The sequence below is a fragment of the Typopeltis vanoorti genome, chromosome 7, assembly GCF_054136105.1.
Source record: "Typopeltis vanoorti isolate ZY-2024b chromosome 7, IOZ_Tvanoo_1.0, whole genome shotgun sequence".
Taxonomy (NCBI): domain Eukaryota; kingdom Metazoa; phylum Arthropoda; class Arachnida; order Uropygi; family Thelyphonidae; genus Typopeltis; species Typopeltis vanoorti.
In genome coordinates, this window is record NC_143555.1 from 133,330,546 (window position 1) to 133,358,324 (window position 27,779).

General features: G+C 35.8%; 1 protein-coding gene across 1 annotated transcript in view; it reads right to left on the reverse strand.

Annotated features, from left to right (window-relative positions):
* The window catches only part of yata (N-terminal kinase-like protein yata), a 386,793-nt gene that overhangs the window by 239,819 nt on the left and 119,195 nt on the right, over window positions 1–27,779 (reverse strand). Inside the window, exons 5-6 of the mRNA XM_090396135.1 lie at window positions 19,505–19,719; window positions 14,590–14,680 (exon numbers count right to left, since the gene is read on the reverse strand). Of these exons, the coding sequence (XP_090252261.1) occupies window positions 14,590–14,680; window positions 19,505–19,719 (306 nt within the window). The remainder of the gene's footprint in view (window positions 1–14,589; window positions 14,681–19,504; window positions 19,720–27,779) is intronic.

Here is a 27,779-nt window from a genome sequence, read left to right on the forward strand (position 1 = left end):
AAGGTTTTTTTTTTATTGTTTGTTTGTTTTTTTTTTTTTTTTTTTTTTTTTTTTTTTTTTTTTTTTTTTACAACAGAGGTCAGGCCAATAGTTGTAAAGGTTGGTCAGTAACTTTAGCATACCATGTAGATTGTAGTGCAGCTTGTTTCTTTGCATATATGTGTATACTCCAGATGATAACCAAATTTTTAATTTGTTACCATCTACAAAAGACAATCTGTCACCTCTATCATTAGCTGGTGTTTACCAGATTCCTTGTGAATGTAATTAGACATACTTTGGGCAGCCAGGCCATTCTGTGGAAAAAATAATTAATGAACATCAATATTACATTGAATACGTAAAACTTCAAAAGTCTGGTCTGGTACAGCATAGTATTGACACTAAACACAGTATCTGGTAGGATGAAGTTTGTCTTCTCCATTGAAGCAGTTTTAAATATGGATGCCATTTCAAAGAAAGTTGAGAAGCCCTTTTACATTGGCCTAATTTGAATTGGAACAATTATCTCTCTCCCAAAACAATGGGAGTTTTCATTTTATATAAACATCAAAAATTGTTTTAATATTACTTATTAACATATTGATTTCTAGCTCATGGCAACTGCTATTAATTGGTAAACCAACTGTTGTATGTACCTTGTATTCCTGTTCTTTAATTTGCTTCTTTCTACACACTGATGATGATGATGCACTTTATCTGTTATTTTCAGTATGAAATATCTGTACTTTCATTAAAGTTAATTGCTGTGGTTATCATCTGATTTGTTGTTTATACCCAGAGTCAAGAGACTAAATCAAGTGGTAAAGAACTGGATCATAACCCCACTAACAGGTAACTGAGGAAATTAAATTCCCTTCTAAGTTATAAGTTTAGATGCAAACATCATAGAAAGGTTAAAAATTCATTTTGCAAGACCTCCTAGGTTTTATGGTCGACCAAAAATCCACAAGACAGACATTCCTCTGTGTCCTATTGTAGACTGTATTGATTCACCCACTTACCGCATAGCCAAATATCTAGCGAACTGATTGAAATCACATATAGGCAAATTTTGCGCTTTTTTGAAAAACTCTTCAAATTTCTTAAATAAATTAAAAAATGCCTCCTCACAACCTACTGAGCTTATGGTGAGCTTAGATGTAGAATTACTCACTGACATCTTCCCACAAGATATTGTAAAATTATTTGGATTTGTAATGCACTCCGGATATTTTGAGTGTCAAAACAAATTCTACAAGCAAATAGAAGGAACTGCCATGAAAGTCCACTTTCCCCTGCTCTAGTCAACTTTTATTTGGAGCAATTAGAAGACATCCTTTTTTCATCTATATATCCACAACCTTCATTCTGGGTTAGACATATAGAAGACATTTTTACAGTGTGGCCTCACAACATCGATTCCTTACCTTCCTTTTTAGTCAAAAGCATTGATTTTCATTTCATTTCATTTTCAAGTTCACCATGGAAAATGAAAAAAAAAAGGTAACAAATTATCCTTTTTTAGACATTCTTCTCTTCCACTCACCATCAGGTAATTTAACATCTGTTTACAGAAAACCCACTTTTAGTGGACGTTACATTCACAAACAATATGCTCATCATCCTTCTCAAAAGACAGGAATCATTAAATGTTTAATTCGATAAGCGAGAACTAAATGTTCAACTCCACATCGGATACATAAAGACCTTTCTACTATCAAACATTACATGAAATTAAATGTTTTCTCCGAAAGGACTACTACACAACATCTGTTCGAATCCTACAATCCAAACCAAAACAACAAAGAATGGATACATCGAGTTCCAATCCCATATATCTCCAGAATTTCAGAACCAATTTCAAGAATTCTGAAGAAATATGATCTAACAGCTACTTATATTTCTATCAATAAAATATCCACCTATTTCCTATCGTCTAAAGATAAACACTCAACTATGTCTCTTCCTGGTGTATACCAAGTTCCATGTGACTGCCATCTTTCTTACTTTGGATAAACTGGACGCTCTATAGAAAAAAGATACAAGAACATCATCATCATCATCAAATTCCTGCCATGTACCCTCAAGGGGTGTACAGGATATGACAGTACTACATGAAAAAATTACATCATTACTAACTTCCTATCTACAATTTTCCTCCAAATCAGTCTGTTACTTGTCAAGACTCCAACATTATCAGATCTTATATTTCTATCGTCTAAGGCACTTTGTACCGTATCAATCCACCTATATCTTGGTCTTCCTCTGGGTCGTTTTCCTGACAACCTGGCAGAGAACACTTGTTTTGCTAATCTTTCCTCTCCCATTCTATTTAAGTGACCATACCATCTGAGATTAGCTCTGCTAACGCATTCCTGGATGCTGACAATGTCAAGTTCTTTCCTAATATCCTCATTTTTAATATGATATTGCCATTGATGCCATCTGTTCACGCCTCTAATCTTTCTCAGGACTCTCATATCTGCAGTCTCTAGTCTTTGGTCAAGTGTTTTACTTCTGACCCAGCTCTCAGATCCATAAGTTAAAATTGGTTTGAACACAGTCTTGTATACAGCTAATTTAGTGTTCCGACTAATTTCTTTCTTATTCCATATGAATTTATTCAATTGACTTCCCACGATACCAGCTTTGCTGATTCTGTTGTCTATTTCTATATTTAGTTTACCATCTTCAGTAAAAATTGTGCCTAAGTAGCTGAAATGTTTTACTTGTTCCACAGGTTCTCCATTCACAACACAGTTGACATTTTCAATGATTCTGCCTATTTTCATTGTCTTTGTCTTTTTATTGCTGACCTTCATACCATATCTATTACAACAGCTATTCAATTTAGTCAGAGAATCTTGCAGACTTGTAGCGGATTTATTTAGAAGTATAACATCATCCGCATAAAGCAAAGAGCTGACATTAACATCTCCAATTTTGATATCAGGTTTAATACCACATTCCTTCATAATGTGATCCATATAGATAATGAATAACAGAGGGGATAATGTACATCCTTGTCTCACACCAGATTTAACATTAAACCATCTTCCTGTACTTCCTTCAATTCTAACTGCTGACTCACAACTCAAATAAAGACTAAGTATTGCTTGATATAATGCTCCATTGACACCATATAACTGCAGCGTATTGAATAGCTTCTCTCTTGGCACCTTGTCATATGCCTTTTCCAAATCGACAAAACTTAAATACAGATCTTTGTTATATTCCCATGCTTTCTCGACTATTTGTCGTAAAGTGAAGATCTGATCCTGACAGCCTCTATTTGGCCTGAATCCAGCTTGTTATTCACCAAGCTTTTCTTCCACAATTCTTCTCAACCGTTTCTCAAGTATACTTGCATAGATCTTGCCAGGAACACTCAGTAGGGAAATACCTCTGTAATTCTCACATTCAGTTTTATTTCCCTTTTTATATATGGGTACTATGAGAGCTCTACTCCAATCATCGGGAATTCGTCCCTCTGTCCAGGCTTTCTGAACTATGCAGTGCAGCCACTGTAAGACTCTTATAAAACCATACTTCAGCATTTCTGGTCGAATATCATCTACTCCTGCTGCCTTTCCACATTTCAAGCCTTTGATGGCTTTTTCTACTTCAAGTATGGATATGTATTCCTGACTGCATGCCTGGTCAGTGTTTTTTATCACTGTGCTGTCATCACTGCTTGTTTCATTTAGCAGTTTTTCAAAGTAATTACTCCATACTTCAAGGATATCTTTTTCTCCTGTTTTCATTTCACCTTTATCATCTCTAATTCCTTTTACAGCACTCTTTCCTCCATTCCTAAGCTTCTTCAACAACCTCCAGAATATTTTGCCACCTTCTTGATATTTATTTTCTATATTCTTGCCAAAGTCCTCCCATGACTTTTGTTTAGCTAGTTTTACACACTGTTTAGCTTTCTTACATTTGTCTCTGTATTCTGTAAGAGTAAAAGCTGACTTATTTGCCAGGAACTTTTGATATGCTTTCTTCTTTTTCTTCACTGCCTCTTTAACTTCCTGTGTCCACCAGGGAGTTCTGATTTTTTTATCCTTGCACACAACCTCACCACATGCCTCTCTGGCAGAATCAATCAATGTTTCCTTCAGAGTTTGCCACTGAATCTCCAAGGTTTGATTCCTGTTCTCAAACTCTTTCATTTTCTTTTCAATAATATTTCTGTATTTTAGTCTACAGTTCACATCTGAGAGCTGCTCAACTTTTATTCGCTTTAAAACTTTCTTACATGTTATTCTTTTCAATATGAAATTCAATTTTATCCTGCTCAAGACTAAATAGTGATCACTTCCAATTTCAAATCCCCTGTACACTCTGGTGTCCTGCACCAGGGAGAAAACATCACTATCAACAATAACATAGTCAATGAGACTTTTCTTGTTCCTAGCCTCTTCTCTCCATGTGAATTTGTGCACATTTTTATGTTGGAACATGGTGTTAGTAATAACCAGTCCATGTCCTGAGCAGAAATCCAACAGATATTTGCCATTATTATTAGCTTTGCTCTTTTCTCCAAATTTTCCCAGAATATTTTTGTATGTCTCACAATCATTTCCTACTCTACTATTTAGATCCCCAACAAGGACCAACTTTTCCTTTTTCATTGTGTCAGTTGCTTTTTCTAAAGCCTCAAAAAATTCCTCCACTTCTATCTTAGTAGAACCTTCTGTGGGACCATAGGCACAAATAAGTCTCATTGTCCAGTTCCCCATTCTCATATTTGCCCACATTACTCTACTTGAGACTGACTGCCATTCAAGAAGATTAGCCTCGTATTTTGTGTTGAATACTATGGCTACTCCTTCTTTTCCTTGATTGTCATTGCCTGAATATAACATTTTGTATTTATTGCTCAGAAAGATCTCACCAGTTTTGGTCTTTTTTGTTTCAGTCACCCCTATTATGTCGATCTGGTACTTATCTAATTCCTCAGCTAGCTCCATTTCTTTGCCATTCAGGCTTCTTACGTTGATAGTACCGATCTTTAACTCTGGTGATGTTGAGTTGGGGTTTGTTTTCAGATTTGTTCCAGTAGCTGACTTTTCGCTGTTCGCCCTGGTTCCCTGGCGAAAACAACGGGGGCCTTGTTTAACCGGGCGAAGCCCCAGCCGGCATGAAATTTTGTCATGTTGTACCATCATTTTTTATTTTGGTTTAACCAATAAGAATACAATTTGGTCGGCTAAATCCCAAACTGCCAGCCCATCTTCGTTCGTTCAGTATCAAAGTAGATACCCAACAGGGTGCACCACGAGAAGGTGAGGATTGGACATTAGGTCAGAAGCCCTGGTCGGTTCTCCGCATTCCTTTAAAGGCTATGTGGAGGTCTCCTCTCAGTTATACAGCTTTGACCCTTAAGCACCCCGATACAAGAACATCAATCTTATATTCTTCACAACAAATCCGATAAGTCTGGATTGGCGCAACACGGAATAGAGACAAACCACAACATTCTCCGGTCTAAAAGTCGTCTTCTACAGAAATACCAATATAAATTCGAACGCCTATTCGAAGAGAGTGCTGAGGCCCTACTTCAACACCCTAACTTGAACAAAAAAGGCTGCATATCCTTGTCAAAAATATAGGAAAGTCTGATCCAAATAACACATTAAATTTTTTTTTTAATACCTTCAAGATACTACATCTATCTAATGATATCTTTAATATGATTTTATAAATTAAGTTTTTTGTATGACATTGTGAACTTATACATGTAATTTATTTCTGCACTCTTATGTTTACATTTCTTCAGTGAAATGATATTGTGATTAGTGATGTAACATCACACGGCTTGTTCTAATTTTGAACGATCAATTGTTTGTATTCTACCTTTTAAAAGACTGTTTCCTGTCAAGCCACTGATGATAATTTGTTATTTTAAAAACTGAAATATCTGGCAATATATTAAATATAATCTTCTTGTGCTAACGTATTGATAATTCTTAACCAAGTGGGAGTTAAATGGATGAATATCATCATTAAGCTGGAGCAAAAAAAAGAAAAATCTCTTTTGCTTTTTGCTATTACTCTACCTAATTTTGCATCATTCAGCAAACAACTGAATATTTCCTTTCAAGTTATTATATAATTGTAAAACTTAGAATAATTTCTGCAAACAGCTGATGAAAAGAAGGTAGTGGCTGAAATAGTTAGATTGCAAAGAAATATTCCAGTTTCAGATGCATCAAAAGGCACAACAATATTATAATTTGATTTCTTTTCTCAAAATAGCAAAATGAAGACTGTGCAAACTTTTAAACAGTAGGAAGACAAAGAGTAGATTATAATTCAGTTCCTGGAGCAGAGGGGAGATGCCTGAAAACCTTAAAAATGAGCATAAATTTTGAATCAGTTTGTATAGGATATGTTTCATTCATTTCCACTGCATCCTATCTACAACAGTTAAGACTCGGATATTATTGAAATGAGCAATCTACTAAAATCATCTATCACAATTTTAAGCTAAAGGTGAAAGCAACTGATATTCTACCAAAATATTATTGGATATAAATTTTTTATATTAAAAAAGTCTCACAATGAAAAAGCGAGTGATACAATTTAACATCATATAAGGTTTATAAAAAATTGAAGCACGATGATCCGCATAATGTATTTTGAAAGAAAAAAGTTCAATGGATTTTTTCAACTGAAGGTGAGTTAGCCAATCTCATACAGAGGCAGCAGGGATTTTTCCTCCAGGAAACTTGGGTTTTTCATCCTGCATACAGACAAATCAGCCCTTCAGAACACACAATTTAGACAAAAATATTAGTATTGGCGGTAGTGGTGAGTAGTAGATGTTTGATATAGTGGTGGAGACAGAAAGTTGTAGAGTAGGTGTTCTCCCTCGATGAGTCTTAAAACTCATTGGAGGTGTCACGAAATAATAAATAATAATAATATTTATTTCAATTAACATGACAATTTTCAATGCATTTGAAAACAGTGTGAAAATAATTTCTACAACGTTGTCAGTAAAATAACGTCAATTATGTTGCTGTACTGCACTGATCTGAAAAATAAAATATAACAAATTTACCATTAGTAAATAAATTCATTGCTAAAGGCAGTAAATAAGTTCTTACTAAGGCTGATATCTTGTAACATTTCGAAACAGATTATTTTCACATATACGTGATATTCCATTTTATCTTTGGGAACAAACAGTAAATAAATAGGTAAGTAAATAAATTGCAAAGCAAAAAGTTAACATACTGAAGGGCAATAAAGGAAAGTCAAAGTAAAACGATACACTTTAGGTCAAGCAGACAAAGATCAGTCTCTTTGTTACAGTTAATCCATTAACAGCAGAGTAAGCTATTACATGATAACAGGCACTAAGCAGCTTCATGTTTTAATCCTTAAATAATCAATGTGGTTTGTGTATTTCATGCAATTTAGCCAGTAGGTAGGTTAAAATATTTTACTTTATTCTAATCACTAAGGAAAGGAAATACCAATAGTTGCTTTGCTTTCCTTAAGTAAATCAAGAAATTTAAAAAATACTTTGAAACCATCAGCACATCATTTTTTTTTTTTAATCAGGCTGTATTATTATTATTATTATTGTTGTTGTTGTTACATGACACCTCCAGGGAGATTAAGGACTTATCTCAGGAGGACACTCTACTTCGTTAAATACATCTCACCCTCTTCACTACTACTTAATTCTCCTACTATGACACTACTACCACAACACCATCTACCACCCAACATCACCAAGAACAGTATTTTTGTCTGTAAATTGTGTGTTCTGAAAGCTGACTTGTCTGTAAGTGGAATGAAACACCTCAGTTTCCAGGAGAAAAACCCTGCTATCTCCGTATGAGATCAGCTAACTCACCTTCAATTGAAAAAGCCCATATAAGGATTCCCCTCATCATGATGAGAATCGAACCAGGTATTTTTCCAATCGAAGGGCATAATGTTTCCACTGTTGTTCCAATTCTTCTGTATGCACATGTAGTTTTAATAAAACTTCCATTTTATTTCTTAATTAATTTTATGGAAAGTCAACCCATATGATGGATAATAAGGAAAAACATTGCAGCTACTCATGTTCCCCTTGATGACACGAACAAATCCATTAGTGTGATAGAAGAAGAGCTCACCACCACCTGAATGCTGACTTTTGGATGACCTTTCCCGATGTTTCAAACTCTTCAGCAAAGAGCTTCATAAAATAAGAAATGGGAGGCTATTGGGAAGCACTCATCCTCAGATCTTCAGGCCAAGGCCACCCAATTCAGCGTGGGGGGGGGGGGGCATTTAGGACTCTAAGCCCAACTTTGAATGCATTTCTTCAGCCTCATTTATCCAATGTTAGTACTTTCATCCACATATCATTCTGTGATCCCCTGATGATGACAATTTGACTTTGCCAAAATACCAGAAGTATTACTTAGTTATCATAAATATTCAGTATACGTTATTCTTGTAGATAGACTTATACGTTGGTGATACATAACTGTTAATTTTAAGGAAAGACAACATATACTATTATATTAATTAAATAACTTTAATTAATACTTCCTATATTTCGGTAATGTTACATTACCATCTTCAGGGAACATAAAAATTAATGAAATGTGCACGCAGGCACTAATACTGAATAAATATGGCTGAAGACAACAACTGAAGTCAGTCCTAGAGTGCTAAAGGTGCCACACAGTGGGCCAATTGGGTATTAATCTTGGCTGTTGGGCTGATGTTCTAAGAATGCAAGCCTCCCATATTTGGGGCAGTCTCATGCATTCAAATGTATTGAAGTTTGGGGAGTTTCTTAAAGCTGAGGCTGATTCTAAGAATAATCTCTCATATTTAAACTTGCTGCAGTGTAGTAAGGAGGCTTTCTTCCAACGTATTTTATGGCGGGTGTCCAAAGCATGGTCAGCATGTCCTGAGTGGCTGTAATGGTGGAAACGGATATAATCCTTATGTTCAGATATCCTGATATTAGCTGTCCAGCCTGTTTGGCCATAGTAAGACAGTTTGCAACAACAAGGGACCTGGTAAACTCCAGGTAGATCTAGAGGACGTGGCTGGTCCTCAGTATACGTTGTAATTTCCTGAAGAGCAGGTTTTTTGCATGGAGAGGGGCTGGTGAGTGGAATGCATTACCTGAGAATGTGAAGAGAGTGTGGAAATGTTGGATAAGTCTTAACTCCATGGAGGTTTGGTGCTAATAATAGTATTTATTATCATCATTATTAATGTTATGAAACAATAATATTATTGTTGTTCCATAGCATTTGAATTTTCCAATATTTCTCTCTCTTCTATACCAACTACTAGTGTCGAGCAGAGAGAGAGAGAAAAAGACAGCTGTCAGTCAACACATGCTGATGACATACTGAGTGTCAGGTCAACTGCAGGTTCTAGCTCCACTGCTATCAACAGGTGCCTTTACTAAACATAAATAACTTCTTAAACAATTTTCTTTAATATTTTCCAATACCCTAGCTCTGAACTCATTCAAGTAATTAAATAAATTGCTTTCAGTTTCAGAACTGCTCTGCTACAATATCAACCAACTAAAAACACTAGCATCAACCACTATCACACATCAAATTCCTGATATGTACTTCAAGGGGTGTACAGAATACCAAGATAGTACAACATAAATGTTTACATTATTACTAATTCAAATTGACAATCTTCCTCCAAATTAACATGTAATCTGGCAAATACCAAGCTTGTCAGATCTTATATTTCAGTCTATTTAAGGTACTTTGAACATTGGGACTTTTTTCCCCCCTGCAAAAATGTGTTTTGCTAGCCAAGCTTTTTCCGATTCTCTTCTGCTTAAGTGATCGTACCACCTTGAATTAGCTCTCTTCACATTCCTGAATAATAACAATGTTAAGTTCCTTCCTGATATCTTCATTTTTTAAACATGATTTGCCATCTGTTCACTCTCTTAATTTTTCTTGGAACTCAGATATCTGTAACCGTGTGGGAAGTCTTATATGTTATCAGATATCTGTGTTCTTTGGTCTTTGATCATGTACCATATTTCTAATCGAACTCTCAGAACCATAACTTAAAACTGGTTTGAAGACTGTCTTGTATATAGCTAGTTTAGTGTTCTGACTAATTTCTCTCTTATTCCATATAAATTTATTCAGCTGGCTCTCTACTATACTAGCTTTGCTCATTCTGTTTTCAATTTGCCACCTTCACTAAAAGCTGTGCCTAAATAGCTGAAATATTTTACTAGTTCTATTTCTCCATTGAGAATGTAACTAAAGTTTTCTGTGCTTCTCCCTATTTTCATAGTTTCAGTCTTTTTATTGCTGATTGCGTGCCAAATTTTTTTACATCAGTTATTCAATTTAGTCAAGGAATTCTGTTGTATTTATTTAAGAGTATAACATCATCTTGGATAAACAGCTGAGCTTAATATCTTCAATTTTGATATCAGATTTAATGTCACTTTCCTTCATTATGTGATCCATATAAATGATGAATAAGAAAGAAGATAACATGCACTATTGTCTCATAACTGATTTTACACAAAAGCATCTTTCCAGCAGTACCTTCAAATCTAACTTCTGAGTAATATTGTTTTATGTATATAACGAGTTACATAATCTATATCTGGTTACACCATACGAGGGTGGTCTGAAAAGTTCTCAGCCAAACAATGAAAAAACGAATTTATAATTTCACAATTATTTTTATTTTTCGACATAATCTCCCTTAAGACTAATACATTTATTCCAGAGATGCTCCAGTGCCATTATCCCATACCTGTAGTGGTTCTCAGTAAGATCTGCAAAATACCCCTCTACAGATGCAATCATTGATTTGAAGAAAAACGCTGACCAGCGAGGAAGATTTTTAGTTTTCGGCAGAGATAGAAGTCAGGGGGAGACAAATCTGGGAAATAGGGTGGATGTTCCAACAATTCATAGTGCTGATCCCATAATTTTCCCATTGCCAAAACACTTTTGTGGGTAGGTGCATTGTCCTGATGAAAGATGATTTTTTTTCCTTCTGCAAACCAAGTCTTTTCTCACGAATTTTTTCATCTAGTCTGGTTTAAAATATTAGAATAATATTCCCTGGTTACTGTTTTACCATTTTCAAGATAATTAATAAACAAAATGCAGCATCCCAAAGCACTGATGCCATGACCTTTCTTGCTGATGGAACCAACTTTGTCTTCTTTGGCGCTGAACAACCGGCTTCTGTCCACTGTTTTGACTGCTGTTTGGATTCTGGTGTGTAATGGTGAATCCAAGTCTCATCCATAGTAATAAATTGATGCACAAAATCAGTTTTCTTCTTTTTAAAATGCTCCAAGCACTGTTCAGAAATTTTCATGCAAGTGTGTTTTTGATCTGCTGTTAGCAAGTGCGGCAACTATCTTGAGCAAAGCTTTTTCATTTACAATTCTTCATGCAAAATATATCCTACATGTTCTTTTGAAATGCCTATAGTCTCAGCAAGTTCATGTACTTTGACTCGCCAGTCATTCAATACAATATCATGCACTTGATCAATGATTTCTGGTGTTGTTACACTTTTTTGGAAGTCCTTCACATGGATCAACTCGGCAGCCCATTTGTTAATTGTTGAAAATGAAGGAGAAGAGTGCCCATAAACTTTTATGAACTTTGAATGAATTTCTTTTGGCATTAAACTTCTTTTACAAAGAATTTTACTCAATTTTATCCATTTCAAGGGATACAGACAACATTTTTGCTTCAGACAGCTGTATAAAAAAAACTACTTGATAGAATGACTTGCAATTTCACATGGATGCTTATGACAGATGTACCAACTTAGGAAAAAAAAAAAAATCTTGCCGATGGTGTTGCCATCTATGATCGAGGCTGAGAACTTTTCAGACCACCCTCGTATAATCATAATGTCTTTGAACAGTTTTTCTCTTACTATCTTTCGTATGACTTTTTAAGATCAATAAAACTTAAATATAGATCCTAAGTATATTCCCATGATATCTCATCCATTGATCTTAAAGTGAAATGCTCATAACAAATTGTATTTGGCCTGATCCCAGCTTGCTCTTCTCAATGTTTCCATTACACATTCTTCAGCTCTTCTTAAGCATGTGTGCATAAATCTTACCTGGCAACACTAAATAGGGTTAATGATGAAATGGTTATTTTTGACCACAAGAACTATAGGAAAGGTAGACTTCTATTTGGGTTTGTAGGTCAAATTTATTTCAAACTAAGTTATACCAACTAGTTTCGCCAACTATAGCTGTTGGCTTCGTCAGGGTAAAAGATATATAGATGTAAGACCACTTAAACTAAAACTATTACACTAAAACTGTAAATGAACCAAATATAATTGCATTTTTACAAAAAACAGAAGAACACATACATCACACGCATAGAGCATGTATGACCTCACTTGTTGTTATGTAGGAATGTTCTATAATTTGTAGCAAAATTTAATTCTGGCAAGTTTAAAGATCTAATGAGGGTCTTCCAGATCTCAGGGAGAATTAATCCTTGGTTTCTATTTAGGTTTTGTTTTGAACAAATAACTGTTGTAGCTTTCATTTCTCTAGGACAAACCATACCACAGAATGGGACAAAAGTTCCATGCCCTACTTAGAGGATTTCCATTCCCAAATGATAAAAGAAGCGTTTTAAATAAATAGCGTTTTTAATTCTTTCTAATGTTTTACTCCATTAGGCTTCCGCCATCAAACAAATTTTAATTTATGGATCTGAGAGTTGGATTAAAAATATCCACCTCTTAGATTTAATGCTACTCTTTAGCTCATATCTGTGGTTTTCATCTTTGAAAAGATAAAGATCACAGATAAAGGGTTCTGAGAAAATTAGGGGTATGCCGTCAATGGCAGAATCATGTTAAAAATGAAGAAATTAGGAAGGAATCTGACAATCTTAGCATTTAGGAATGAATGAACAGAGCCAATGGTCACTTAAACAGAATGGTAGACGATTAGGAAAACATATGTTTGAAGGAAAAGGACCCAGAGGGAAAACCAAGATCTAAATGGACTGAAGGAATTAGAAGTGCTCTAGTAAACAAAAAGATAAGATATAACAATCCTGGAATACTAACTAATTTGGAGGAATATGTTCAGTATTAATTTAAGATTTCTGTTTAGATTGCTAACAAGGACCAACTTTTCCTTTTTGTTTTCATCAGCTGCCTTCTCTAATGACTTGAAAAATTGTCACTTCTTCTCTAGTAGAACCTTAACCTTCTGTGACTCATTTGTGCCTCTACAGGCACAAATGAGTCACATTGTCCAATTCCCCATTTTGATATTTGCTCACATCACTGTACTTTTTTGCTTTAATATCTCACCAATACACAAAAGATCACAAGACTTGCAGAATAGTGCTGTATGTGGGCAAGAGGATAAAGAAGGATTCTGTTCACATTTTGTTTGAAAGCTGGAGGTTACATTCTTTTGGTAAGGTAGAGTGGGGGGGGGGTCTGCTTCAGAGAAGAGAAGTAGATGAAATGAAAGAGGAGTTGGTTTAGTGAATTTCAAGAGACTGTAAAAGGGTGTTGGTTAGCACTCCTATTCTAATGATTTTGGAGGAAAGTGGAGGAATAATAGTGGCCAATTAAGCAGGGCACTGTCCATGAAAGTATGTGTAGAAGAGGAACAAGACAGAAACTGAATGTCTGTGAGAGAGGGATCATTAAATAATCTGGTTGCCCTCTTCTGGATAGAATCAACCAATCTTAGAGAGGATTTTGATGCACCACCCCTTAGGAGCAATATACCATGGTTGGACAGATTTTGGATTTATATAGATTCAACAGCTGTCAATGTATGAAGTAGCGTATTGTGTGAAAAAGTACACCAAGTTTTTTTATTGCTGCAGAAGCTATAATTGAAATGTGTTTATGCCAGGAAAGGTCAGATGTATAGTTCAGTCCAAGAAAGGAAATTGGATCATGTTTAGATATCTAAGTATTACTGAGGGTAAGGGGGGGGGGGACCGCAAGCTCTTTCTTGTGAGAGATGAGACAGGACTGAGTTTTGGTGGCAGTGAAGACTACAAGGGTGCACTGCGATATAACTAGATCAGAGTTCAGTTCAATGTTTGTGGTGAATCTTGAGGATTCTAATACTTGAGCACTACAAGATTTGTCATGCTGCCTACATTCTAGAAGATTATCCTTGTGCTTAGTGTTAAATTACACTTTTTTTTGTGATATCATTATTGCCTGAAAATAACAGCTTGTTATTTAGAAGGATCTCACCTGTTTTTGTCTTCTTTGTTTCTTAAATGTCAATTATGTCAATACTTCATATCCTAGTTCACTTCTTTTCATTGATTTTTGCTGTCACACATATGATAAGAATGAATGAGGTAATCTCTTACACTAGAAATTCCTTATGTTAATAATGTGAAATACAGAATAACAAGTCTTTCTCACTCTAAGTGAATGGATATTATTAATTTTGATGTACAATCATTAGCAGTGCTTAATGGGTTAGCACTGCTAATGATTGTACCAGTACATTAAGTACTATTAATGCAAATTTGACTTCTGCCTGATAGTTAAAATAAAATTTTTCATTCAACTTAGCTCAAAATAACTTACATTTTTTGTGGATTTTAGTGCATTAGAGGATGGGAGTGGTCCACTGAATGCTTCCCACACCAAACAGCCAAGCCCCCAACTGTCTCTTGACCTTTGAAAGAAAAAAACATCTATAAAGGCAAACTACACACATATACACAAAGATCTTCATACCAAAGAAGGGATTGAAAAATTCCAAATGCAGTGACCAAAGCAAATAAATATCTCTTGTACCAGAAAGATTTCTTATATGGTACATTTAACACTAAAAAGATACTTAATTTTACTTATTAAACAATATATTTCATCAAGTTTATACAAAAGATATATTATATAGGGGTTGCTCCTAATTTTATCATTAATTTTTTCATCATTTTTTTATAACTAAAACTTTCATTTCTGAAAATTAAAGAATGGCAAATTAGGTTTGTGTGATAAATTTTGGATGGAGCATGGCAAATGCATGTTTAATCTTCATAAACCATGAAGAAATCTTCAAATAAGATACACTGGTATCCAAAAGCTAGGGATGGACTACATTTTTACATGTATATGAAAAAATCTTCATGACTACAGCCAAATGTGAACATAAATTTATTGCCAACATATTAATAAATTCTATTACACAAAAAATGTGTTATAAATTTCATACATATTAAACTGCAATACGTTTTTGCCAAAGTTACAAATTTCCTAAGGATTCAGTAGCATCTCCACTGCTCATATATGATGATGCAGTGCAGCACTGTCATCCATAAAAATGAATTCTTCACCTACAGCACCAGGGAACAATCAAACATGATCTTGAAGAAATTCATTGCAATATCGTTCGCAGCCATAGTCTTTTTTCAGCACTTGTAGCTTGGTGTGTTATAGTAAAGGAATTAATATACAGTGCTTACAGAAAACTATGTGGAGAGACATTTCAGTATGGAATATATCCACTCCAAACTGCAATACAGCTCTCACAATGTTGTACCATGCCTGGGACCAAGTGATTAAGAAGATATTGAGGCAAACTGGTCCACTCCTTCTTCAGAACAAGGATACAGTCTTGTTTGCTTTCTGGAGGGGAATTTCGAGTAGCAATGTATCTCCTTGTTGCGTTCCAAAATGTTCTATGGGGCTGAGATCTGGGGAGCGTGCTGGCTACTTGATTCGATTAATATCCTCGGTCTCCAGTAGCATCTCCACTGCTCATATATGATGATGCAGTGCGGCATTGTCATCTATAAAAATGAATTCTTCACCTACAGCACCAGGGAACAATCAAACATGATCTTGAAGAAATTCATTGCAATATCATTCGCCAGTCATAGTCTTTTTTCAGCACTTGTAGCTCGGTGTGTCCATTATGCTTAATGCTTACACCGTGACACAGGCTCCACATACCTATACCTTTCAAGAACATTCTTGGGATGGTAAGCAGCACCACTTTCACACCAGATCAAGCGTTGTCTAGATTGGAGGAAAGACTAAAAATCTCATCTGTAAAGAGTACATTAGCCCATTGGTGTCTTGTCCAATGTACAGGCCTTCAGGCATATAGGCCTACTCATTGCAGACATCATTTTTTGTTTTTTTCATTTGAAATGCAGGATGTTTCACTTATGAACAGAATGGGTTCTGTTCTGACAGATTTGGCAGAACTACACATGATATGCAAAGAAGAAAAAAAAAAAACTGTTTATAATAGCTTGTAACAACAAAAACTGGTTATACCTATTTGGGGTACTAATGTGTTATACAATATCTACCAATAACTGTCTGAATTTACCATATTACAACTGATACAACCAAATTACGACCAAAGGTGGACATACCAAATATTAAGGTTCACCAGCAGGTGAACCTTAATATTGGGTATGTCCACCTTTGGCTTTGTTCACCTACTGCACCCTATGAGGGGGACTTTCCACCAATGTGTAACAGAAATCAGGTGGAATTTGTCTCCGTTCCTCCATCAAAGCAGCACGGAGTCCAGTGAAAGAGGATGTGCTGCTCTGTACCTCAACTGCCACTCCAATTTGTCCCACAGGTGTTCTATGGGGTTGAGGTCAGGACTCTGCACTGGCCAGAGCAGTCGTTTAACACCCATCTCTTCATACCATTCCATAACAGCTGTAGCTTTGTGGCATGGGGCATCGTAACCTTGATAGCAACATGGGTTCGTTCCATAAAAACTCCACAGTGTAAGCAGTGCCTGATTATCCAGAATATCAAGGTACTGAGCTGCCTTCATGGAACCATAGACAACGACCAGTTGTCCCACTCAAAACCAGCTGAATGCACCCTACACAATTACTCCTCCAACAAACTTTACTGTGAGTACAATACACTGTGGTAACGAGCGTCCACCAAGCTGCCTTTACACTCACACCCTGCCATCAGACTGGAAACAGGAACTTGATTCATCGCTTCAGAGTACCGTTTTTCCACTGGTCAATTGTCCAGTTCACATGCTCTTTGCACCAGGGAAGATGAGCTGCTTTGTTCGTTATTGTGATGTTCAGCTTATGTGCCACTGCTCTTCCGTGGTAATCCAGTAAATAGAGTTCTTTTCGTATAAGATCTCCATGGTGACTGAAAAACGGTTTGTGACATTCACTAGAAATGCTATCAAATCAGTGGCCTTTCAATCTTAATTTCAATTTGAGAAAGGGAAATAATCTGCTGCTGAAGCCAAGGTCAAGGAGCTAAGAAGTAGTTTAGAGAACTGCAATCTGTTTGTAAGCCAGAAATGCCTGCACACTGATTGCTGTGAAAGCAGGCACAATATTGTACAACAGTCCATCAATTAGATTGTTCCAAATCTGGCCATATGCACTTGATTCTTGCCAAAAAAGAATTCAATAGCTCTAACCAGTAATCACTGGTAGTAGTTCTTCCTTATAGAATGGATACTTCATGGATTATGCCTTTGTGACTGATGAATATGATCAGCATGGTTGTGAGCGAAGAAAGTGCTAAGCACAGTTCGACAAAAGCTGGTAATTAGCATCAGCTCTCTTTCTTAACAAATTTCCAATGGTGTAAGCCAACTGTAAGGATTACAAGTACAACAATAATTTGTTATATTGGATAGCCTGCTATAGTGAATTTTCTTTGGAAAAGATTCTGTCTCAGTATTTTGTTATAGTAAGCAAATTTGCTATAGTAAGAGATGACTGTAATACTATTTGGGAAATCAGCTTCACTATCAGCTGTTTGAACAAAATATTTGAAAGCATCTAATCATCTGAGTTTGTTCTTGTTATGTAAACAGTGTGAAACAAACTTGAAAAAAAGAAAAAGTAAATGTTTATCTTCTCAAGACTGTGGTCATTATAAATCATACTGATTCCTTATTCACATCTAACTTGCCAGCATTCTCAGTATTAACTGACAGCTATTTGCAAATGAATTGTGCATTTTGTTTACCAATATGAGGCTGCAGATCAATTTTCAATTGTTCACTTTTTTTTTTGTCCACTAATTTTTTTTTTTCCCATATAGATACCAATATCTTTAGTTATCAGTTTCATGTATCGATGATTCAATACATATAAATAAATAAAAAATTAAAAAATTATGTCTGAATTAACAAAGAGAAAAAAAAAACATTATTTGGATAAGTCAAATGAATCTAACACCTTATTTTATACATAAAGCTTATTAATCTATTCTATACTATAAAATGATAAGCTGAAATTGGAAATAGATGTGACGTTGGCTTGAAACAGATGTAGGCTGTAACGTTTTTATGTAACTTTTCTGTTAAGTTATTTGAAACTCAGAGGCTACCCTGAGTGTCGAGTCTTCAAAATTAGAGTCATCGGAATTCAAGAGAACCGACCTATCAGTCAGGAACAGAGGGGATTGGGTGTCGTAGGCATCAGGGGGCAGAGCCCCCCCTAGTATATATATACACACACACACACACGAGGGGGTTACCCCCCCAGAGTTACGGACTGGTAGGCTGGTTCTCCTTGAATTCCGATGACTCGAATTTTGAAGACTCGACACTCAGGGTAGCCGCTGAGTTTCAAAATGTTTCAAAACACATGACATAAAAAGTATAATAAATTTAGTTTAATCCTTTATCCAAGTGTGAGCAAACAAATTTTGTGCCTGAAAGTATCTTAAGGATTTTGTTGTTGTTGTTGTACCACCGTTGTTGTACCAACGTTGTTGTACCACCTTAAGGTAAGGTGGTACAACAACGGGCAACTCATTGCAAAGGTGGAGCAAGCTAACATCACTCCTATCTCAGTATCTCCCATAATGCAAAACACATCTCTTTCCAGATATGTATAATGTTACATTAAGAGAAGGGCCACTACCCAGACTAGTTTTGACCTTTATTGAGGTCTCTTCAGTGGGAGCCAGGCACAAGTGGAGATACCAGGCAGAAGCATTAGCAAGGTCATCTCTACCTATTGGAGTTGCCAAATAACATTATATTATGCATAACCTTAATGCATAACATTATACATATCCGCAAGGAGATGTGTTTTGCATTATGGGAGATACTGAGATAGGAGTGATGTTAGCTTGCTCCACCTTTGCAACGAATTTCCCGGTGTTGTACCACCTTATCCCAGTCCTGAAGATACTTTCAGGTGCAAACTTTGTTTACTCACACTTGGATAAAGGATTAAACTAAATTTATTATAATCTAACCAAGTGAAAAATAAACTTTCAATGTGACATAAAAAGGCTCAGCATTTTATATATATATATAGGGTAGATATATATATATAGTTTTATGAAGAATTGATAAAATCGAGATTTAAGTAAAAAGGAGTAATTTAAGTAATTCTAGTCATTCAATTCTTCATAAAACTATGTATGTTAACCGAGTTAATGATCATTTTGTCATATATATATATATATATTTTTTTTTTTACTTCTCTCACCCAAACCATAATTTTTTAACAATAGAAAACTCAGTTACCATTTATGTCCTCTTCTAGTGGATGAGTCTATGCATTCTGGTGGTTTATACCTATCCAGGCATGGTAATGTCTTATAAGGAACTGAATCTGATGCAAAACACATATAATCTACTCCTCCCAAAAACCACTCTCCAGCACGATTCACAAATACAGATGCCATACATACATTGTTGTGAGTTAAATTACAGTCACTGATCAAGAAACTAAGACCTTTCTGAAAATCAAATAAAGTATATGTTAATTTATTGGCACAATGCTATTCTGATTTTTTTTTCCTCATGTAATTTTATTTGATATAATGGCAAACTAGGCAACTGAACCAGCTACAAAACAGGGTAAATGCAGTGGCATAGCTAGGGGGCACGGAGGGGGCGGCACTTTGAACCTTTTTGAACTTTTGCAGTTAATTCTAAAATATAGTCTTGAAAATTAATTTCCAAATATTGTAATACTACTGCGAATTTTCCTCACAATTGCTGTAAGTGTTGCTAGTTGTGAGAGGAGTTTTACTAAATAAAATTTTATTAAGAATTACCTACATTACTATGAAATGCACTTCGCCAATGTCATCGACGATTTTGCTAACAGAAAAACAAGAAAAATAACATTTTAGAATGTTGAAATTAAAGTTTTACTTCAAAAATAAACATCGTGTTTTAATTTATTTCCCTATACGTCGTTTTGACTTTTTGTAATATTTCTGGTGTGTATTGAGAGGGACGGCAAACTCAGGGACCGCCCTGGGTGGCAACAGCTCTAGCTACGCCACTGGATAAATGAATTCTACTATAATGAAAGTAGGAAAAAATATAATTTAATATAATCATGAATGACAATATAATCATGAATGCCATAACAGCCAGGATTTTGGGTCTGGCTGCACTGTTGATGAAGTGACGTCAGAAATTATTTTAACACATTCATAATAGGCTATGTTTTGCATATGATGCACTTCTGGTGGTAACTTGTTTGATTTTGTGACATTTCTTACTCTTTGTGCAAATGGGCACATTTTTATACATTCAGTAATAACACATGACACACCAATTTCAAGTTTCTTTCAGAATTTTCATGTATAAAACTAACATTCGTGAACTGTCTTAATGTATACCTACAATTTGAGAATTTAAAAATTCAAACAATTACAGAATTTCTCTTCATTATTGGTAAATTATACAGCTGGAAAGTGAAAAGCTTTTTTTTCCCTTCTAGAAAGCACACTTAATGATTCACTGCATCCTGCACCATAGGAGAGTACTAACACAATGTGTCCTACTCAGCATGAGCATATTAAATTAAACGTTGAAAACAGACCCCATACTATATAATCACAGATGAAGTTATGAAAATAATTTCATTATCAGTGGTTATTACATTCAATCATTTTTTTAAATATATCCAAAACAGCAACTTTAATGCAAAAAATAAGAAACATAAACATATCAAGCATCAATGGAAAGAGAAATGGCATAGCACAGGAATTACAGAAATTCTACGATGACATAATTATGGTTACCTACATGAAGGAAAACAAAACAAATTAAATTATTTTAAATAATAACTGAATAAGATATACTAGTTAAGCAATGGATCAGGGGAAGAGGCTTAGGATTGATATATCATTTAATATCAAACACAAATATAAAAATTCTTGAATTGCAAATGTCTCAACTATACTGAAACAAGAAATTCCAAAATGAAAAACTGGACAATGCACCTTCCTGTACTGCACAAATACCATCACAAGCTTGCTATTACAGCAAACAACAGCTCTATATATATCAGTAAAATGCCATTGTCACTAGATCTATCAAGAAATAAAATCAAGAAATGTATATAAATACCAATATCAGAGAAATTATCCCAAATGCAGAAAACAAATTTAAATTCAAAAAAGAAATGACCACCACTATAAACTGAAATAAAGGAATTTGGAGATTTAGATCAAAAACAAAAAATTTACATATTAAAAAAAAAATCATTTAAAAAAATTTTAAGTTCTGATATAAAAAAATCTGCTTTATTAATGCTATCGTAGAACTAAATTATAAATCTTTATACCAGAATTCTCAATTTGTAGAGCAACTGAAAGAACAACAGAACATTGCACTCTTGGAAAAGACCTAAGTTCAATTCTCATTGTAACAAAAAGGAATCTTTATATGGGCTTTTTCAAATGGAGGGAGTTAGCCGATCTGAATACAGATCTTCTTCTTATTGTGCTATCTTCTATCGAAGGTCAGCGACCATCTTGGCAAACAAACTGCGATCTTGTGTTAATCTGAGCAGTTGTGCACTGCTCTTTCCTGCCCACGTCTTGATGTTGTCAAACCATGATATTCTTTTTCTTCCTCTAGTTCCTTTGCCATCAATTCTTCCTACCAAAATAGTTTGTAGAAGTTGGTATTTGCTGTTTCTCATGATGTGTCCAAGATATGATGTTTTTCGTTTCTTGATTATTTGTACAAGATGTTTAGCTTTGCCTATGGATTTTAAGACATCTTCATTGGTAATTTTTTCTGTCCATGATATCTTTAGCATTCTTCTGTATAGCCACATCTCAAAGGCTTCGATTTTCTTGATGGTTGTCGCCTTCAGTGTCCATGTTTCAACTCCATAGAGCAGAATAGACCACACGTAGCATTTCAGCATTCGGCATCTGACTTCCATGTTTAGGTCTTTATTGCAGAATAGTGTTCTCATTTTCATGAAGGACTGCCGTGCAACTTCAATCCTTGTCTTTATATCTATTTCTGGATCCCACCGTTCATTAAGCCAGCAACCAAGATATTTATATCTTGACACTTGATCAATATTTTTCCCATTGAGTGTCAGTTTCATTGATGAGGCTGGATGTTTGCTGATGATCATGTATTTTGTCTTGTTGATGTTTATATTTATTCCCATTCTTTGGCTTTCTATGCATACTCTGTCAACGAGTTTTTGGAGATCCATAATGTTATCTGCAATTAGCACGGTGTCATCTGCATATCGTAGGTTGTTAACAATCTTTCCATTTATTGTGATTCCCTCTGGACATTCTTCCAATGCTTTTTTAAAGATTACCTCTGCATATATGTTGAACAGGAGTGGTGAGAGCACACATCCTTGTCTCACTCCTCTTTTGATGTTAATATCACTGGTGGTAATGTTGTCTAATTGAACGGTAGCTGACTGATTCCAATACAGATTTGTTATTAGTCTTATGTCTTGTTCGTCTAGCCTTATTTGTTGAAGGATTTCTATTAAGTTGGTGTGTCTGACTTTGTCGAATGCTTTTTCAAAATCTATGAAACACATAAAGACAGATTTCTGTTTTTCTATGCATTTTTGTATCAATATTTGGGTACAGAAAAGAGCCTCTCTAGTACCAAAACCATTCTGAAAGCCGAATTGTGTTTCACTTAGAGTTTCTTCACTTTTTCTATAAATGCAATTCTGAATTACTTTCAAAAATATTTTTAATGTTTGGCTCATTAGACTAATAAGTCTGAAGTCACCACAGGAATTCGCTTTGGGTTTCTTTGGGATAGTGATAAATGTAGATTTGAGCCAATCTGATGGAAATTCATCACTTTCATATATTTTATTAAATAGTTTTTCAAGAAGTTTGATGTTATCTGGTTCGATTAATTTTAAAAATTCTGTTTGCACACCATCTGGTCCACTGGCTTTTCCTGTTTTACTTGTTTGTATAGCATTCTCTATTTCGCATTTCATGATTGCTGGTCCTTGAATGTTATCTTTTATATTTATAGGCTTCTGTCTAGTATCATTGAAAAGTTCTGTTACATATTTTATCCAAATCTGTGCTTTATTCTCTTCTTCTAGAACTATTCTTCCATTTTCGTCTCTTAGAGACACTATTTGCTTTTTCCTCAGTTTTCCGGAAATTTCGTTGATTTTCTTATACAGATTGAAATTATCATGTTGTTTCTGAAGCAGTTCAATTTCAGTACATAAATTTTTCATCCACTTTTCCTTGGCTTCTTTTATTTTTTCCTTGATGATGTTATGTGTTTCTGTATACCTGGCTAGGTCTTTGTTTTTATACATTCTTCTTGTATCAATAAGAGAAAGAATCTCATCTGTCATCCATTCCTGTTGTTTTATATTATTCACATAACCTACTTCTTCAATACTTGTTGTTACGATGGCATTCTTTAAGCTATTCCAAAGAGATTCCACACTTTTATTTTCTTCTATGTTAATCTGTTGGAATACAGATAAATTGGTCAATAACACATACACCATTTACACACACGAAAAAAAAAAATACTGGTGGTGGTGGGTGGTAGATGGTGTTGTTTGTTGATGGTAGTAGCATCGGTATGTAATTGGAGGATTAATCAGGAGATAGAGAGAGTGGTTATGTTTAGTAGAATAGCATGCTCACCTACGATCAGTACTTCAACTTCTTGGATGTGTCATGTAATAGCCGCTAGAGGAACTCGTGGTGTGTAGTGTTTGCTGAGAGCTCCTGATAAGATAAGTGCTAATTTAAGTTATCATTGACAATTTTGCTTGAATATCACGTAGTTTTGTTTGCTTTTCGTATCTTAGTGTGTCTGGTTGTGTGTTTTTTGGTGTTATTTCAATTATTAATTTGATAAGATAATTCGACAGAAGCGTGCACATGACTCCAGTAAGAAAGAAAATAAAGGCAGCCAGTAATAATGGTTCGCCATCTTTGTTCAAAAATTGTAACATAAAGGAGATTATTCAATGTACTATCCGCGAGATATATGCTTTGCAGAGAGCGGTTGGAGTCTGGTTAGATGATGATAGTGGAGTGAATGTGTGCAGAAAATGTAAGGAAAATGAGCAATTAAAGTGTGTTTCAGGTCGTGAGTGTGATATTTTTGTTTGAATGTCAGAATGTAGAAAATAGCGATATGATAAGAAATTGTACCAGAGAGCTGCGAGGTCGGCATTGAAAGTGAGAATGAAGGTAATAATACAGAACAAATAAATGGTTTAACAGATAATAAAAAAGATGAGATAAATGCAATGAGTGAGATCGCACGGTTGAGCAGAGGATACATAGGGCAAAGCGGCAGCTGGAGCATATGCACAAATGTCTACCGAGTGTACCAGCCAATAAAAAAACGTATGATGAGAAAAATAAGAGTATGATTGTGAATGTAAACAAAATGAAAGAGCGAGTGCTGTATGGAGATTCGTTAGTACGAGATGTGATAGTTGAGAGTTTGACAAAATTGTACCAACCTGGTGTGACCATTAAAGATGTGAGTCTATTAGGGAGCAAAAGCAAAGGGTGAAAGAAATGATAGTGGTGGCAGGTACGAATGATTTGAAAGGAGATAAAATGGATATGATAGGGGACCTGAAGGAATTGTTTGAAGTAGCAAAATAGAAGAGTGAGAGAGTTAGGATGGTTAGTCTGTTGCTGCAGTATGACAGTGAAGCGTTTACAAGGAGGGCCATAATTGCTAATGACTTTATGCGCCGGTTATGCAGGATGAGTGGTGTGGAATTTGTGGCCGTGTGGAGTGAGTTCGATGGGTGAAAGGATCTATGTAAGATGGATGGCTTGCATTTGAATGGATTCGGTGTAAGGAGACTTGAAAAAGTGTTGTTGTTGAATGAAGTGAATGTGCAGAATCAGGGAAACTAGATTTATTAAGGGGGGGGGAGTAGATATGCAAACCTTAGGGAGGCAGTTGAATGTATGAATGAGTATAATATGCCCGAGCAAATAAGGACAACAAATCAGAATGGGATAGTTAGTATAAGGCATCAAGGTAGGGATGGGACTAACGGGCTTCTGCAATTCAAGTATACTAATGCTAGGAGTATTAGGAACAAGAAGGAAGAATTTTTGGCCTTGGTTGGCACTTCCAGACCACAGGTTATTGGCATTAGTGAAACATGGCTGACTGAAGATGATATAGCTAGTCTATTTAATGTGAGGGGTATAGTGTGTTCAGGAGTGACAGAGGGAATAAAATGGGGGGGGGAGCATTACTAATGATAGCTGATGATCTGCAGCCAAGCAGAATAGAAGTTGAATTGCAGGATAGAGAAAAGAGCACATCTGAGGCCATTTGGTGTGAGATTGAGGCTAGCAGAATAAAATATACAATTGAATGCTGCTATAGACCAGGTGATGGAATAGATGGTGGAGATAGTATGCATACGCAAATAGAAGAAATGAGTGGAAGGAGGGTAATTATTATGGGAGATTTCAACTATGGTAAAACTGATTGGAAGGAGGAGAGGACACATGGGAGGAAGGAATTGGATTTCATGTGGTTATTAAGGGATAACCATCTGCGACAGCATGTAATGAAAAATACTAGGGGTCAGAGAGTGCTTGACCTAGAATTTGACTATAACGAATATGATCACATTGCCACAAATTGGTGAGAGTGATCATAGGGTCTTGACTTGGGAGGTGGCTAAAGGTGTGGAATTTACAATTAAGACAGGATACATGTGGAATTATCGGGCTGATAAGTATGACAAACTTAGGAGTTTGATTGGTTCAGTGCCATGGCATGTAAAACTGCAAGGGCTCGATGTTAATAGTGCATGGGAGCAGATAAAAAGTGTTTACAGGAGGCAATGGCTGACTGTATACCTAGAGTCCGAATAATAAATCAAGAAGGGGTTAAATGGATGAATAACACCATTAAGCTTGAGCTGTAAAAAAGAAACAACTATGGAGGGAATTTAAGGAGAAAGGTGACTGGCAGGCACATGAATGGTATTAAGTGCAGGCCAGAAGGTAATAAGTGCGGTAAGAAAAGCAAAAGCGGATTATGAAAGAACATTAGCCATGCAGGCTAATGAGAATCCCAAACAGTTTTTTCAATATGTTGCAAGTAAAAGAAAAAAATGTATATGGCAGAATGATTTTAAAGAATGCCGATGGGTGGGAGGTAACCGAATCAGTGGAATTACTGAGCAAGCGCTTTGCAAGATTATATCATCCGGGTGGTGACATTGCGGGAATGAATGAACCAATAGCTTATACGGGAATTTCAGTGAATGAAGTTGAGGTGAATAGTCTATTACAAAACCTCAATGTCAATTCATCTGCGGGATTGGATGGTATACCAGCTCGTGTCGTACGAGAAGCGATTAAAGAATTGTCAGTACCCTTGACCATTTTGTTTAATTTGAGTCTCGGGTCTGGGTTAGTCCCAAGGGGGTGGAACGAGGGGAAAATAGTTTCACTGCATAAAGGTGGTTCCAAGCCTGCTGTTGAAAATTACCGGCTGATCAGCATATCAGGAATTGTTGTCAAAGTCGTGGAGAAAATAGTCAAGAGGAAAATACAAGATTGGATAGATGAAAATGGGATACTGTATGGGAGACAGCATGGTTTTGTGAAGGGTAGATCATGCCTCAGTAACTTGCTCACAGTGACCGCTGAACTGGATAAGGGTAACGGGTTTACAGTGATTCTACTGGACCTTGCTAAAGCCTTTGATAGGATACCACATGGAATTCTAATCAGTAAACTGCAGCATATGAAAATGGATATAGGGTTGGAGATGGATAGGAGGGTGATTGATGGAGAGATATCAGAGAGTGGTTTATTCAGGAGTAGAGTCCAAAAGACGGCCTGTGACTAGTCGTGTGCCACAGGGTTCTGGTCTTGGACCACTACTGTTTAATTTGTTCATTAACGATGTAGGAAAGGATCTGAGAGGAACTGTGCATCTGTTTGCAGATGATGCAAAGTTGGGTAGAGCAATAGTGAATGCTCACGATGTCAAAATTTTGCAGGATGATTTGGATAGTTTGGAGGACTGGGCTAAGGAGAATGGATGTCAATTTAATGTGGAAAAATGTAAGGTTTTGCATTTTGGGGTGAAAAGATTAGCAGCAGTATATCACATTGGTGGAACTACTCCAGGAGATTGACGAGGTCAGGGATTTGGGAGTGTTGGTGGATAGGGAGTTGAAGTTTAGGGGACATATCACAAAAGTGGCTAAATCAGCTCATCAAATCACTTGGTTGCTGAAAAACACTTTAATAAGCAGAGACAAACAGGTTATTGTTCCTCTGTATCGAGCCTTGATAAGATCCCATCTAGACTACTGTGCCCAGATATGGGCACCAGGGTTTCTTCTTGATGGGGAGGAGGAGGTGGAGAGGATCCAGAGACGAGTGACCAAGATGATAGCAGGACTATGGAATGAACCTTATGAGAACAGGTTGAAGATTTGTGGGTTGCAGAAATTGGTTGATAGGCGGAAAAGGGGTGATATAATTGAGACATCCAAATTACTGAAGGATTT